The sequence below is a fragment of the Takifugu flavidus genome, chromosome 1, assembly GCF_003711565.1.
Source record: "Takifugu flavidus isolate HTHZ2018 chromosome 1, ASM371156v2, whole genome shotgun sequence".
NCBI lineage: Eukaryota > Metazoa > Chordata > Actinopteri > Tetraodontiformes > Tetraodontidae > Takifugu > Takifugu flavidus.
In genome coordinates this window covers 4,940,252-4,956,735 of record NC_079520.1, presented here as the reverse complement: position 1 = coordinate 4,956,735, position 16,484 = coordinate 4,940,252, and the positions used below count along the sequence as shown (strand labels likewise).

The 16,484-nt window shown below is 41.3% G+C and overlaps 1 protein-coding gene across 2 annotated transcripts in view; it reads right to left on the bottom strand.

The window, feature by feature from the left end:
- Positions 1-950: 950 nt before the first annotated feature.
- The window catches only part of ptpn4a (protein tyrosine phosphatase non-receptor type 4a), a 39,122-nt gene continuing 23,588 nt past the window's right edge, over positions 951-16,484 (bottom strand). For both annotated transcript variants that reach the window (XM_057059034.1, XM_057059043.1), the window contains 19 exons: positions 16,212-16,299; positions 15,915-16,003; positions 13,955-14,018; positions 12,852-13,024; positions 12,498-12,566; positions 12,256-12,390; positions 11,705-11,866; positions 9,391-9,550; positions 8,856-8,939; positions 8,530-8,586; positions 8,231-8,387; positions 7,509-7,675; positions 7,340-7,430; positions 7,154-7,215; positions 6,181-6,327; positions 5,478-5,606; positions 4,120-4,268; positions 3,895-4,030; positions 951-3,806 (listed from right to left, as the gene is read on the bottom strand). In XM_057059034.1, the coding sequence (XP_056915014.1) occupies positions 3,435-3,806; positions 3,895-4,030; positions 4,120-4,268; positions 5,478-5,606; positions 6,181-6,327; positions 7,154-7,215; positions 7,340-7,430; positions 7,509-7,675; positions 8,231-8,387; positions 8,530-8,586; positions 8,856-8,939; positions 9,391-9,550; positions 11,705-11,866; positions 12,256-12,390; positions 12,498-12,566; positions 12,852-13,024; positions 13,955-14,018; positions 15,915-16,003; positions 16,212-16,299 (2,491 nt within the window). In that variant the 3' untranslated portion in view covers positions 951-3,434. The remainder of the gene's footprint in view (positions 3,807-3,894; positions 4,031-4,119; positions 4,269-5,477; positions 5,607-6,180; positions 6,328-7,153; positions 7,216-7,339; positions 7,431-7,508; positions 7,676-8,230; positions 8,388-8,529; positions 8,587-8,855; positions 8,940-9,390; positions 9,551-11,704; positions 11,867-12,255; positions 12,391-12,497; positions 12,567-12,851; positions 13,025-13,954; positions 14,019-15,914; positions 16,004-16,211; positions 16,300-16,484) is intronic.

Below are 16,484 nucleotides of genomic sequence, written 5' to 3'. Positions count from 1 at the left end.
CCTTTTTTTAAACCACATATTGATAAAGCCTATTATTTGACAACAGCACCCTCTGGTGGTTAAAAGTAACGGATTTTTGATAGTGGCTGAAACCAAATTTTGTAGATTTGGTTTACTATCAGGTGGCTTTACACGCTGCCCCAAAAAAGTAATAATCTAATTAGTCTATTCTGGAAACATTTATTTGTGCATTATTCTTCCTCAAATATATGCAGAGTGTGATTTACAGTGGGGTCTAAAAGGTTTTTAGTGCTATCTTAAAGAAACTACATAAAAACTCCAAATGCACTATGGTAATAGCTGCACTGTGCACATTTAATTATTTCCTATAAATGTTTTTTCCTCCCATTTTTATACATCCTCAGTGATTCATAACCATCATGATTGTTTCCCCTGGCCTGCTTATAAAAACCTGACAGTGTCATTAACATTTGGACTTTTTGATAAAGTTAAATCATGCACTGGCACTGTGTTGGCACTGCCTTCAGATAAGTTGGCAGTTGAGATTACTAACAGGGACTTTTGTGGATGCCTTCAGCACTGAGATCATTTTCCAACCTCACTGTCACAGTGTGGAAAAGCCAGGTGATCTGAAGCCACATCTCCATGCTTTGACAGACAAGCTTTAATTGTTCACAATCAAGCTTATAGACATGTCCAAAGCGCCGTAAAAACCACGATACCAGAAAAAAACAAGCAACTGAGGACAAAAAGTTGTTTTTTTTATATATATATGTATATATATAACACAGGAAGGAGTTAACCAAGAGTATAATATGGGTGAACATTTCTCATCTTGTGTTTCATTATATATACAGTTGTCGTTATAGATTACGGTTCAAATAAAACAAATCTTTCTTTTAAAATATCAGTCTTGAAATACACACCATGTGTCACATTTGAGTCATTCAAAAGGAGAGAAAAAAAATCCAAAATTAAAAAAGAAAATCTTTCCGCTCACAAATGATTTTCCCTTTTATTTTTAAAGTTGTTTTTTTTTTTCATATACAACATTGTATTTACAGTCTAATATTATTTACACAAAATTAACAAGTGGCACTGTGTAGTTAGGAGTATTCTCACCTCATTCCCTACAGGTCTTATTTTAAAACAAAATAGAAATGACAAACTTAATATTTCCTCTTTTTTTTGTCTCAGTAGCACTAACTGCCACTTGGCCGTCTAAAAAGTGCTCTCTCCTTTGCCTACTCAACTAGAGCTGTATTAATTTGAACAAAAATACAATCGACCCGATCCCTCCCAGCATCCACTCCCCCTCATCCTTTGACCAGTACCTCAAAAATGCACAGACAGTACCGATAACAAGGAAACACGCCAAACACGGACTGCTACTCGCTGGATACGTGCAACTGTTCATCAGCGATTACACTTGAACTGAATGTAATCACATTACTGAGGCCATGGGAGAAATTCAGTGTTATTACATGCAACCCATCTTGACATCTGTCTGACATCAGCTGCAGGCGATTAAGTGACTTTCAATTAAGAATGCAAGATGACGGATGGCTTCATTTCGTCCCCTTGTATATATATTTTTTTTTTTGTCCAAACGACCCACAGGATTTTGCGTGGTTTGTTCAATTTGTCTGGAGGCCCTGCAGAGAGAGTGGGATCCATGTTAAATGAAGACTGGAGGAAAAAGACAAGAAGAGGAAGAATGCAGTGTGGATGTTGCGTGGGCCCTGCTGATGTTGCTGGAGAGGGTTTAAGCGTTTTTTTTAGTTGTTTTTTTTAAGAGGTTTGCAAAAAAGGAGACACAGCGAGGAGGAAAGCTGGTATCCTTTTTTGATCCCACCTCTCTGTGGCTGAAATGTGGTTCAGCGTTATCTAAAGGTTCAAGGAAGAGATTTCAGATCAGCTTCATTTCAGTTTGTGGCTTTATGGCACAACCTTTCATTCCAGTTATCAGACAAGCAGTTTTAGACCAGACAGCCAACAAACAATGTTAGAAATGGTGAAGAAAACCCAAAATCAACACACGCGCACTCACGTGCTTTGTCACAGCAGTAGGTTTTTCCAGCAGAATCCATGGAAAGAGCTAAAGACAGCAGGTACTGAAGCAGGTGATGGGATAAATTAAATTACAAGGAGTCTACTCTTTATTTCATACTTTACAAAAAAAAAGGGAAAAAAGGACTGTTGGGTATTTTTGAGTTAAAACATCTCTGCATATCATTTTGGTTGTAAAACAACATGTGTCTTAAAGGGGGTACCACAAGCAACAAAAAAACTTTAGAATTAGTAGAAAATCGATATGAATATGTTTGTGCTGCCCCTTTGAGCCGTTTTCTGGTTGACAATTGCATTAAAACAAAGCAGCCTGCAAAGGTTGGTTTAAAGCCCCGCTTCAGTGACCATTAAAACAAAAGCTTTGAGCGAGCGAATTTCAAACTGCATCATGACATCACTCATAATTTAAGATAAAATATGTTAAGAGAAGCTAAAAGTGGAGAGACTTTAGAAATTCCACCACTCGCACTGTGATTTCAGAGCAGACTGGAACGGCCTGCTGGGAATTTTCAGACCGGACTGAACTCAGGTGTTTCTGCACCTTCTAGGACCTGATTGATGGAGCTCATTCGCTTCCACCGCACGTGCTCAACTCATGCAGAAATGATCGCTGCCCATCGCTGGAGCAGCGCCGAACAGACAAGCAGGATTCTAAGCTGGTCCAGTTCTTCGCCACGCCAGGCCTGAAGGCTAGCGAGAGCAGCGTGCCCGGAAGCTCCGCATCGCAGCCCTCGAAGGAGGTTAAAGAAACGAACTCGACAGGACATCAAGATGTTGAAGAGGTGAGACACAAAGTGCGTTCGCTTGTTCAAATCTGTGCTGTCAGATACTCTGAACGCCGAGGAAGCTTTTGCTTCTTTGTCCCACACACAAAGCAAAAGAAACTGGGAAGAAGAAGAATCGCACTATGTAACTAGCTAAGATTGAATTGGGAAACCATGAACTCTAGTCATACAAACAGCTTTTTTTGTTCAGTGGACAGGGTTCGACACAAACTAAAACACAATAAATACTCTGAGAAAGATAAAGTTTCATCTCTTTATCAGCTAAAAGGACACTAAAAATAAAAAGGCAGGTCTGTCTGGCAGACTCACTCAGAAGGGGAGAGGGCCGCCCCTCTCAGGGGGGACTAGGTGTGGGCGGCCCTTCCCCTTCATACTTATTGGCACTACAGCATTTCCCCGTCCACATTTTATCGTTTCAGTCCTTGAATACTTTTCTTCACCCTGAACAAAAAAAACACCCCCCTAATGGTACCTATTCAACACAGCTGGATTTCTTTTTTTTACTCTAGTTTGTATTTTCAGGTTTGTTCATTTGTCTTTTTCTTTCGGTTTTCTTTTATTAGCGTAAAGTGCAACAGTGCTTTTGTTCTCTCCTGGCGACTCCTCCCCCCTCAGAAGTCATGGGTTTGCAGCAGGATTGGCTTCAGGGTTCGCGCTCGTCTCGCTGGTTACGCTGGTGGCGCTGGCGACGCTCGGCTCCTCCTCCTCCTCTTCCTCCTCCTCTTCCTCCTCATCATCTTCCGTCACCTCTCCGACGTCCAGCACTTCCACCTCTTCATCATCATCGTCGTCCTCTTCATCCTCTACACCCTCCAGTGAGTCCGCCGCCACTGGCTCACCTTCATCCGTGACCGACATTTCTTCACCTTCGCCGTGCTTCTTCTCCTCCTCCACCTTCTCTCTATGCTGGTAGATGGCGGTCTTGAGCGGTTTGACCAGGCCCTCCTCGTAGACCTTCAGGATGGCCTCACATACGAAGCGGTACTGGCTCTGGCAGAGAAACGAGGTTTAAGCACATGTTTCACAGCAGCCTTGAGATGGTTCCACAAGAAAAAATAAAACCCATTCAGCGACATACAGGCGTCTGGATCATCATGGCCCTCTGGTCTCTCATGGTCCTGACAATTTCTAGAGGATACACTGGCTGGCCACACTCCATTAAACACAGAGCGGTCTCCATGGTAATCAGAACCCCTGTCCGTCCGATCCCCGCGCTGCAACAATATTTGTGTAACTTTTGAAATGTCACATGAACAACACCAGTTCACCGAGTCCAAGTAAGGCACAGGAACAGCATCTGTACCTGCAGTGCACCACCATGGGCTGATCCTGTCCGGCCCGCTTGGATCGTACCAGAGCCACAAAATCCAGGAAATCAGTGGAGTCATCAGGAACGCCGTGATCCGGCCAAGCCAGGTACTGAATCTGAGTGAGCTCTCGCTGCTGCTCAGTCTGCAAACACAGACACAAACACGTGTGTTTTCTTTGACCCATGTCCGCACTTGTCTAACCGTTGTCTTAAACATGTTAAAAAGTAATGTGTGCACATGTAATATTTAACTGACCCCACTGGACCCCTCAATCAATCATATTGTTTTTAATGGATTTCAGGAGAGAGAAACTACTCTTCACCACATGATATAACATTTAATAATGGAATTAAAATACTAAACTAAATTAAAAAGCACAAACATACAGCCAAGTGATGTGATCTCAGTCATAAGACAGATCTGGACTGCAGAGTTGTCCACATACACACACACAAAGCAGATAACTACTGACCGCCGCTCCTTTTGTGACTCAGAGCCCTTCCTCTTCAATGTATCCTCAGCTGCATTGCCATGGTAACATCTATCTCCATGGTAACAATCACAGGCAGAGTAGAATGCTAATTGCCTCCTTGACTGCCATAATATATTTTAAAGGCCACGATATGTAGGCGACACACAGAGAAGTAATCAGGAAAACACAGACAGCAGGAGGTCACGAGGAAACAGTGGGAAGGTTCAATCCCTCTATTCAGCGCCCGCTTTTAAATGACCTCAACAGCAGCTGTAACCACAAGGGTCCAGTCGTCAGATGACCAAATATTATGACGATTTATACACGTCAAGACGTAAAAGGCTGGGCTCTAGCTTCTGAAATATAGAAGTTACTGCATTTACTTTAGTTTAACTTTTTCTTTCACAGACTATATAGTAATTTAAAGATGAAAAAAGAAGAGTTAAAAATATGAATCTGGCTGTGAGCAGCTGATACTGAAAATAAACTACAGAATTGGGCCTGAGAACATGAGCTCATACACACAAAAAACAGCCACAAAGTACCATCACATGGTGAAATGGCATTAATTTCTAGCTACCATCGTCCCACTCTGTTTCTTTGTTTTGTTTCTCTATTCCGGCAGTGCGAGTGGCTGGGGTAGTCATGGTAACCGGATCCCAATACGTGGCCTGCATGCAGTTAGTGGCATCCAGAAAAAGAACAGCCCACACTGGTGGCCATGGCAACACACCTCCTTGTGGGTCCACATCCTGCCTGAGACTGTGATTGGAGCTGCCACCTGTGCTTACGTCCTCTACGCTCCTCCCTAACCAGCTTTGCTTATGAGTACAAATCCCCCTCCTACTATGCTGTTTCTGGGTGCAGGTGTGCAATTACCTGCGTGTTCATGAGAGTCATCTCCCGGACCAAGAAGGCAGAGTTACCCTCTTCATTGTGGCATGTGACTGTGAAATCCCCATAGTTGGTGACACTGTCTGGATTGGGCCAGTACTGGTGACACTTGACCTACAAACAAACAAATGATTCTTTTTACAGTTCAATGCATGTTAGATAATCACAAATACATGCATGTCATCTATTGAACCATAAGAATTTCTGATGCACCCTGCTTCTCTGACATTTTGGGGATCCTTTTTCCCCAGAGCAACACCACTGTTGCTCATAGTAACGGATTTTCTTGTAGTTATACTGTATGTAGATGTGTAAAATTGTATGTGTGATAAATATACATCAGTGTAAAAACACTGTTTCCTTCCCTGCCTCTTTAAAAGCTCAGTTCTGTGGTCAACGGCCATAAACTGTTGAGTAACAATAGTAAACATTATGTTTAACTAGTAATTTATTGTTTTTTTTCTTGGAAGTCTGTCCAAACAGAATTTGCCCTTGACCAAAACGTTCTCTTGCAAAATGTCCTTCCACGAGGATGTTTTTGATTTGAAGTGAGGAGCTCTTGGCCAGAAAATGAAGAATATCCCACAGTTACCCTAATATAAATATGCTAGACCGCAGATATGAATATCTCCTATTAGCATGTGGAAAAAGCATTATAGAAAGCATTATTAAAGAACGTGTGACCTACCCGTCCTCTTTCCACCTGTGTTGTCAGCATAACCACCATAGAGGAGCCCTGCTCCCACGTCATTTGCCAGAAGTCAGAGCAAGTGTTGGGCAGAGGGCCCTGGCACGCTATGTAGCGGTTTATCAGACTGGAAGCAGGAATCTCCATCTATACAGAAAGGGAGCGAGAAACAGATGGAGGGATATTAGCTCATGACCCTCACACTCTTTCTCTTCAGTTGAAACACTTGCTTTGTGTGTGTTTCCAAGCAATCAAGTAAAACTGAAGCAGCATTGAATGAATTCAGTAAAATATCTAAATGTACCTGTAAGGGGAATTGAGGACGTGTCTGTAGGGCTGTGCTCTTATTTAGATTTCAAGTTTACTTTTAGGTTAAAAAAATAAAAAAAAAAAAAAGCACAAAACCTGAATGACACAATGACCCAAATAATTGAGATCATGATTTTTTCTATTAACAAACAGTTGTAGGTGTCTAAAAACACGAAATGTTTAAATAAGCGCATACAATTGCTCGTTCAAGACATATAAAACCAAGAACACAGGAGTTATGGTGACATGCATTTACATTCATGTACATCTGAATCTAAAATATTTGTCGAGCAAGAGCAAAGTCAAACAGCTTGCATGTTGATTTATGCAGCCGTTCTAAGAAATCCGAGGTCAAAATTTATATTCCTAAACAACTGGAAGACTAAATAGAATTAAATGAAACTTAATGAAGGTGATCACTATGTTAATCTGAATAATATATATTGCTGACAATATGCAGCAGAATATGTTCCATCCTTCATATTCACGGGATACAAACTGTGATTAATTGGTGAGGTCTGATGTATTCACCAGTGACAGGTGAGGGTTTTACCTTGTGTCTCCTAGGTAAGTGAAACAGAGCAGCCAACAAGCTCCCAATCACTCACAGAGATATCAACAGACATGTTAAATGAAAGGAACAACACATGGCGTAGACACTCACATTGATGTAATTTGCATTGATGTAGTCATCTGTGCTTTTCAGAATGACCCGTGTGGCATCATCTGCAGAGGGAGACAAAGAGAGGTGCTGAGACTGCACATATAGAGAAAATTACCCTCGGGGGGGAGAGGAGAGGGAGAACATGTGAGAGGGGCTGAGAAAATGTTCATGCTTGAGAAGCCGTACATGGGGAGATGTCTCTGTAGCGATTTTTGGAAACATTCTGAGGTAATTTGGCACACAGCATCGTCATCCCCGGCCTCTTCCTGTACAGTTGCTGTAAGAAGACAATACCACACATGATTACATGTTTACAAATAAATATGTCATTAAATAGTTGCAGAGCTCCCCTCACATCAAACTGTGCCAGTATGGCTCCACTGCTCAGGCCTTCCTTTAGTGTCACCATGGAGTCTCTCAAAGCATGCTGGTCTATCTGGGTGGGGTCCTGAGGGCACTTCTCGGGGATGTATTGAAATTCTGGCTCTGAGTCTGCCTTCTCCTCCACCACATCATAGATGGCTGGATGGAAAAAAAGGATAAAAAAGGACAGCTCTTTACACAGGAGTTTTCTTAGCTTCTGTTCTAGATGAAAGAAAACTACTGCAGAGCCTCAAAAAGAATAAATGGTTAATTTATGGGAAAATGTACATGCATATGTTTCATTAAAAGACCAAATGAAATGGACAGAGGTTCAATCAGCTGAAGCAATCCTACATCTGCTGTGATGCAAGAGAGGATCGAAAGCATAAATCTCGTTATGACCCAGTTAAAATACCAAGAATTTCCATGTTTCATCATCTTTAAGCAGCCCGCCCGCTTCTTTTATGCAGATTAAAACAAAGTCAAATGGAAACATCTTTTGTCTCATTTATGGGTAAAATGAACCTGCCAAATCAGTACTTTGGTGAGTGAATAGCTCCAATAAGCACCTCAAATTGGACCAAACTCATTCTTTTGGACCACGCACTTAATTAAAAGTGAAACACGGCAACCTGCATGTGTTAAATTCATTCCTGGTTTAAATTTGACCCGCTAAGGCCAGTTATGGAACACAAACAGACGAGGGGGACTCACCATTTGGTCTGACCAATAGGATGAGTTCTCCAGAGTGACTCTCACAGCTGGCCTTGATGAACATAACCACCTGATCGTGGGTGTGGTCAGAGATATCCCGCCCGTTAATCTGGACCACCTGGTCACCTTCATTAAGGCGGGGCACGCAAAGATCGGCCTGGAAATGTAAAAGAAGGACTAAATAAAATGCTGTTAGGTTCAGAATATATGGGTGGAAAAGCTAAAAACTAGCGTCTCTCTCTATAAAACTGTATTTAAATGACACCACAGAATTGTTTGTGGGGTTGCTGCTGACTTACTGACGTTCCTGGAGCCACTCGCGAAACAATTATAGGCATCTTCTGGTCAGCTCCACCCTAGAAACAACGGAAAAGGAGGCAAGCATGAAGCATCATCCAGTTAGTAAAGATCAAAAGTTTTGCAAGACAGGATTCTTTAAGGCTTACCTGATATAATGTAAAAAAGGCATCTATTTCACCTAGAGGTGTGAACTTAAACTCACTGGTTTTATTCGACTTTAGTCTATAGAACTCTATAACTAACACAAGAATACTAATTGAGCATTAGCTCCGTGTGTAGGAACTCATGATAGAGGATCCAGATAAACTGCAAACTCTGTTCTCACCTTGACGTTGAAGCCGAAGCGTCCATGTTCGTCAGGTCTCATTTTGATCAGGACCAGATTATCATGAGGGACAACGCCATTTAACTGCGAAAGCAAAGTAAAATGTAAAACGTGAATGTCAGCAGCATATTCAAATAAATATTTATGCTCTGTTACAGTTGCCTTTTATGCAAGATAGCTGCATAAAACAGAGTTGCCACTGGAACTAAAGTTTTCACATTTATTACCTCCGACAAGGTTATCTGTCTGTCTCTGAACAAAATAACTCAAAATTTTATGAATGAATTTTAACAAAGTTATCAGGAATTGTTGACATTGGGAAGAGGAAAAGATGATTACATTTTAGTGATGGTCTGGATTCTGGACAGACTTTGATCTCTCAACATCTAAATTTGATCATAACTGGGTTTGATCATAGTATGTTATATAACTTTGTGTCACTGCTGCCCACATATAAATACTATACTGCAGGCATCTTAATCTCAATCAGCATCTTAATCTGACATTTTGGGAGTTCATCTTTCCTGTGACTGACCGTTGTCTTGTCAGCATTGATGGGAACATCATACATCTCATTGACATGGTTGTCAAGGAGGCTTTGCTGCGAATGGGCCTGGATGATCTGGCTCAAGGTCTTCCTACTGAGCTGTTTGGGAGGAAGAGCAGGAGGCTGACTGTCTAACCCCTCTGGAGACCTGAAAGGAGTAAAAGAAGATGTGTAAGAACCCACCTAAATAGGCAGAGACACTCCAACTACGTACAGTCAAACTTTATTTTTGCATCACTAAAGTAAAGGAGCTGCCGGCCTTTTAAAGAGGCGACATTTGATGGAAAGTGGGACAATAAGAGGTAAATGGATGAACGGGAAAGTACTGTTGAACACAGAGAGACTTAACAGCACTGTTAGTCAAAAGACATTATCCTCAAAAGGGCTCCAAGAGGAACGAAACCCAAATCTTTCCTCCATCATCCAGACAATAAAAGGAATTCAATGTGTATGATGAAACAACACGGTCCACCAGGTAAGGCTTTCAAGAGCATCATCACTTTCTCTGAAGGGCGTAAAAGCATTTCGCTTTACTCAAGGCCTGTATCAATGGATGTGTGTGTGCGAGCATGCGTGCGTGCTCCTTGGGGCTGATAGTAGCAGTCAAAGAGCATTGGCTTAGTTGTGACTGCTGCCGCTGGTGCCACTTTGTGGCTTAAACATGTCTCGTGATATAACATTTATTATGGGTCAAAGTGAGATCAGGCTTTCAGGAGGAGTCTCAGCAGGCTGGAGCAGACATCACACATCCTCTTCAACACCACACCGACGCAAAACTAAATGAATACGAGTACTTTTCTCATATCTGACCAGAAATTGGCCGAGGCTACAGCCCGATAAACGTGTGAAGGCAGTAAATATGTTGACTAACGTCACAGGTGAAAAAAAATAAATAAATAACACTATCTGTCACTATTTTTTTAAGGGGAAAATGGATTTTTTTTTTTTTAAACTGCAGCAAACAAATACATTAACTTATAGCACCGAGTTTAGAATAATCTGTAATGTTCCGATGTATTCAGTTATGCCTGTCAAGGCGATAAAGGCGTGTTTAACCCATGACTTTACCGTGCTGCGGTCAGCCAAAGAGATTGTTTTTACTCTACCCCGCTAAAAGCGAAGCATTATGGAAAGATCGTCCAAGGGTTATGGTTATGTCGTACTGCTTATATCTGGAACCAAAAGTGTATAACTGTGGCCTGAGGCATAAAAACGCAGATTCTAATTTTTTTTTTATTGGAGAAAGGTCCTGAAGGAAAAAATATATTTTGGAATCGGAGCAAAGTGTTGTGGGATAAATGAGGTAATATGGAATCACGACAACTTGCCAAAAGCAAACTCTTCTACCTTTTAATAATCTGCAGACATCAACTTAACTAAACAGCTGAACATCATTTTAGACAATCAAATAAAAGGCAGAGATAATGTTTGTGTTGCCTGAGGAACACAGAGCAGGCGATTATGTCATCTTTTGGCTCTGTAACAGCCACAAACCAACAGCTTGGCTTTTCCCTTGTGTGTGTGCGTGCGTCGTTGCAGGCAGCAGAACTACCACTGTAACGCTACTTCACGACTCTGATTTCCAGCTGAGAAATGTTCCATCCCTCTATCACCTGCTAGCTCGGACAGCTCCAACAGAGACTCCATGCGAGCGTCCAACAAAGCGCTGCTATGTGAGCAAGATCATGAGCAAGGCTAAGTGAGTTGAGCTGTAGTTGATAGAGGTCTTTGCTTGGACACCAAAGTTGTGTTCAATTAGCACTCAATTTCTATGCTTTTACTACTCTAGACCATTAAAATGTGGCACTTTTGTGTAGCTTTAAAAGAATTTGCCAGATTTTTATCGTAAATGAGACAGAAACACACACGCGCCATCCTGGTTCTGCTCTGTTGCACAATCTCTCTGCCCTGTTATACACTATAAACACATTTTACAGGCTGTTTTCAAAGGGTTCATCCTTTCAGTGAGGCCAGCCAAGTGACGCTTGGAGAGGGTGTGAACTGTTGGGAGAAGCCACAGACACAGACATTTAAAAACCAGCCGACTCAGCAGTAAAGTCAGACACAGTGGCACTGACACGGATGAGTAAAATTAAACTCAAAAATTAGAGGGTGGCTGTTTGGCTACTGCTGATTTGATGAAGCACTTTGTGGACAGTGACGCTTATTTTCCTGTCCAATTTCCAATTTAAAGTACGGTAGTAGAATTTTTCAGGTCCACAAATAGTACCAGTTTTAAAGTGTCCAGGATGCATATGCATGAAAAAAAAAACAACATAGAAAAAGTTTATTCAACACTTACGGCGTGGAGTCCAAGCTGATGCTGTTTGCCTGTGTTGATGATGCCGACTTGTGATTAGAGGAGAAGACGGGAAGGCTGGGGGAAGCGTGGATCACGTGATCGACCAGGTGGCCAACAGACGACGGGCGAAGTCGCGTGCCCTCTTGTACAAACAGCGAGTTCCTATTAAACACACAAAGATGGGGACAGGAAAAGGTGAGTTCTGGCATCCAAGGCATGCATGGAGCAGGTTCTTAATTAAAAATAATAGGTTTTCTCCTCAAAAAACAATTAGGTCGCAGACCAGATGTCAGAGATGTGCTTCAAGACTTGCTAAGAGACATTCTGACATGGTAAACATGTTTTCTAACCAGGTCCTTCTAGTACATTTACACTTGGCACTCGAGATTTTACAGAAAAGCAACTGAAACATACATACACTGTTAAATTTCAATTAAAAGCCAAATGTCTTACAAATTCATCCTTCAGGACATATCAAAAGAGATTTTGATCAAAATTACAACTATATTTCTACACCCATTAAGTTGAAATGAAACCTTAATTGGACTCACTGGTTGGGTGTCCCTGGTGGCGAACGAGTGGGAAGGCTTTGAGTCTCCAACCTCTCGTCTGATAGACTGTTTCTGCTAACAGATTCCCAGTCGGTCCCTCCCAACAACTTCCTGGCCAGCGGCTTACTGGGAGATCTGCAAACACAAAGGCGTGAATTCATTTGATACCTTAAAGTTTGAAGAGTTTATATCTGACAGGCCTGTAACAACCAGAATCAACCGACAAATAGGAGCATTGTTACCTGGCAAAAACTCGGTTTTTAATGCCTTTCTCCTTTCCATACTGCACAGACTGCACCTCTGTCCGCCCACTAGCGAAGAGAAACAACTTTCACTGAACTCTTCTGGAAACATGAGTTAAAATTGGCAGGAAACTTGGATGCAAATGGAGTGAAAATAGTTGCTGCAAGTTTTATAGCAAGACTGCATCCCATGTTCACACCAAGAGCCTCAGACTGTGTTAAGGCAAGCTGATTACATTTGTCCACTTTCACAGATACCATAGAAATTGCAGGCAAACAAGGGTCTATGCTAGCAGATATGGAATTCTTGTCTTGTAGTTTGTAAAAGATTCTAAAATAAAGTCTTGTTCTCACCAGTATCTGAATTTTGAGCCCAGGGTGAAGTAGTGTGCAAAGAAGTTCTTCTGGGGCGGGATGGGTCGCTCTAGCCTGAAGAACGTGTGGTGCTCCACGCAGGCCTTCCACAAGTTTTTACAGGCCCTGTAGTTCACCATGTTGAAACCCAGCAGTGTTTCCCGGCTTTCGGTCTGATCACAGAGGCAGCGGCACTTGGTGAGTCACTCAGTAACAGACATTCTCCGTATGTGTATGACAGTTGCACAGTAAACCCTGAATTTGATCCAGTTTTAATATACGGTACATCTAACTGTGGCTCCTGAATATTTATATAACCTTATATCCTCAACATAAAGATTCCTATTCCTTGGTAAACATAAGAGTTAAATTGAGGTTTTACATATTCATTTATCTGCATACTTTCAATTTGTCATGAATGAGAGAATGGCTTTTATATCTCAGAGTAAAATAGTACAGTATTATATTACTATTGGTGTCAAATAATGATTCATTCACTGGCAATTCTTAAGCCATAGAATCAAAGTCTACATTCCAAAAACACCGGCTTAAGTTGGCTTGTGGTGGCTAGGATAGGACATGGATTTACTGTCTGCTAGGCTGTTTTTTTTTTATTAAGAATGGAAAGAGGTCTACCCATCAAATAAGAGATAACAGACACAGCACAGGGATTAAAGCAAAGTCAACCAGGACACAGACAGCAGGGGGTTAATCTGACACTGATTGTACACACAACTCAGCCAACACAAAAGAGACATGTGCATTGTGTACACATGTATGCAGTCCGAATGCACGGCGCAGATAAGGCTGGTGTTCTCTGTGACGACATAATAAAGAATAGATGCTACCCCTTCCCTCTTCAGGTGCAGAAATTCGCCTTTGATAATCAGTTTTTTTTTAATTTAATTGATTCAGTCAACAAAAGTATTTAACAATATTTCCAAATGCTTGAGTGAATCTGGTATTTTTCCAGATTCTGTTTCTATATGTTGGTTGTACTACACATAATAAGCATTGCATGAGACACATTATTTCTATAAAAGTCCTCACAGTGAACAAGAGCAATTGCACGTATGTGTGGGTGTGTATGTGTACACACTTACCGCCTCTCTTCTGAGCTGGATAAAAAACTGTTTGCACTTGAAGGAGATTTTCACTATTTTCAACCTTGAATACAGGGAAGAGAAAAAGCCATTCAAACACTCTGCTTTTACACTCAGAAGTGTAAATACATATCACGATCAGTGCACATACGGTAACCTTCCATATCAGGGGTTTTCATAAGCCACATTACTCATTTATTCCTCAGAAAAGCCTTAACCATGTTCCTGTTTGCTTCCCAAATGATCTTACGTAAGAAAGCATTTGCTACAATGCACACAGGTGGATTTGGGTTTATTATTACAGAAAAAGATCGTGACAATCATTGAGCACAATACTAGAACTATCTAGGTGAACTTTTCAAAATGAACGTGTTAATTTCTGATGGGGACTCTTTAGAAAATGTATAAAATATTGTTTGAATGAGGACAGTCCATGCAGAGCCGCAGCAAGGAGAGCAGAGAAATAGAATCCCTCTTTGGGACTCTGCTGCTGTGACTCATCACTCTCTGCTAAATATATTTAACATACTTACATTCACACTTGCATGGATAAACGCATATATACACACAAATGCTTGGGTAGAGTGTGAGTCATGACCATCTAAGTGTGGCTTATTTGTCAGGCTACGGTGGACTGAAATAGGAAAGAGGCAGCCATGTGAATGTCTCGATCCCAGTCCGTCCCTCTGGGATAATTCCTTACTGCGGTATAATGAAAATATGAGAGGGATAGTGGGATAAGGGATAGTGCTGCCGTAGACAATGAGAGAAAAAGAGGAAATTTAATGTGTGCAGAGTGAAAAAGAAACACTTAATTGTGGTTCTCTCTTTCACGCACATGGTGGTGAACAGCTGCTAGGGACACCACTGTTGTCTCTAAATTTAGCTCAACTGGCAGAATATGCACACACAAATTTGCTTCAGGTTGTTTCGGGGGAGGTTGCTCCAGTTTGGTTCGCACAGCAGCGTTTTACATTCATTCCAATATTTTAACTGACTTTACGAAAAGATTTATGAATTGGGTCACTAACATTAACACTAAACTAACACTAAAAAAAAAGCACGCACTAATTTATTACAAAGATCTTGTCATGAGGCATTCGATGGTGTTCATACACAAGGATGCAAGCTGTTTTTGGTGAGGGCAATGGATGTATTGAGCCTTCACAAAAGGTGAAATATCTACCTCAGATTTCAGGGAATTAAGTAGCTCCCTTCCCTGCCTGGCTCTAATTAACCATTTTGTCTCCCACGGTGCAACAGAAGAGTGTCGAGTCTTCCATAAATCATTGGTAAAAGAGAAAGTGGAGCGGACCAATTGAGGATCAAGGATCAACAAAGTCTAAGAAAATGGATTCAGTGTCTCAAGTATCTCAATGTTGAAAAATCAAAATCTGCTGGAATGATCTACATAAATCTACAAAATTGAGACACTGCTATTAACATGCTATGTCATAATCAGGATTTGAGAGGTTGTTGAAATATCAAACGGGATCGCTCTGCCTCAGAAAATGCTCTTTTGGAAGCAGCTCAGGTGAAGCTGGCAGCAGATTGGAGAGAAAGAAATTAACAAAATCAGAGAAAATCCTGTTCTACATCCACAAACAGCAGCCAAAAATACAGCAAGTGAAGCAGGGATGATTCATGATGACTGTGCTTTTAGTCTACAGAGGCAGTTGTTCAATATTATTATTGGGTTTTTTTCCTAATTTTGACAGTGTATTACAGGGATTTCCACTTTGGCAACAGAATGGCTTCAAATGACAATACAGCATGTCGCAAACATAATTTGGGTCACTCAAACCTTGTCATTATACTCATTTCCTAGAGTTCTAATCATGAAAACTAATTTGCTCTTCATGTTTCCAGGTCTCTTAATTGTCTTCACAGGCAGTGGTGCCTGCACACTGATGCAGGAGGTGTTGTTAATGTAATGTGTTAATGTGTCTAATACGCTCACCATGGGAAATAGTTGATCCGAACCCTGTTCTTGTAAACCAAAATACCAGCAGACATCACCCCCAGGAGGATCTCAGTGTTGCTCTGGTCCTAAGGGAGTGCAGAGACAGCAGAGATGTAGAATAGTGTCAAAAATAACAGTCATACTGAGACGTAGTAACTTGATAAATTGAAATGTGCAAATTTTAATTACAATTTAAATACTACAAAAAAGTGTGGCTACCCACCATACTTTAACAAAAACACACATGGCAGCAGACAAATGTAAACATATGTGCATAAAGAAAAGCTTACTTACCCTTGCATAGTGCAGCTCTACCCCGTAGAGCTCCAGCGTTCGTGCTGTGTTCAGATAATTAAACTCTGCCTGGGCAGGAGACAGACCGCTGAGCAAGATGATGATGATTGTGGCGATAGTGGCAGCGGGTAAGGAGAGGGGAGGAAAGGTGTGAGGTGTTTGGAGAAGGGAGAGAAAGGGAAGGGGGAAATGGAAGATTTAATGTAATGTAATGATTTAATGTAATTTTATTTTCATGACATAGGCAGTAGATGAAATTTCTTTTAAATGAAT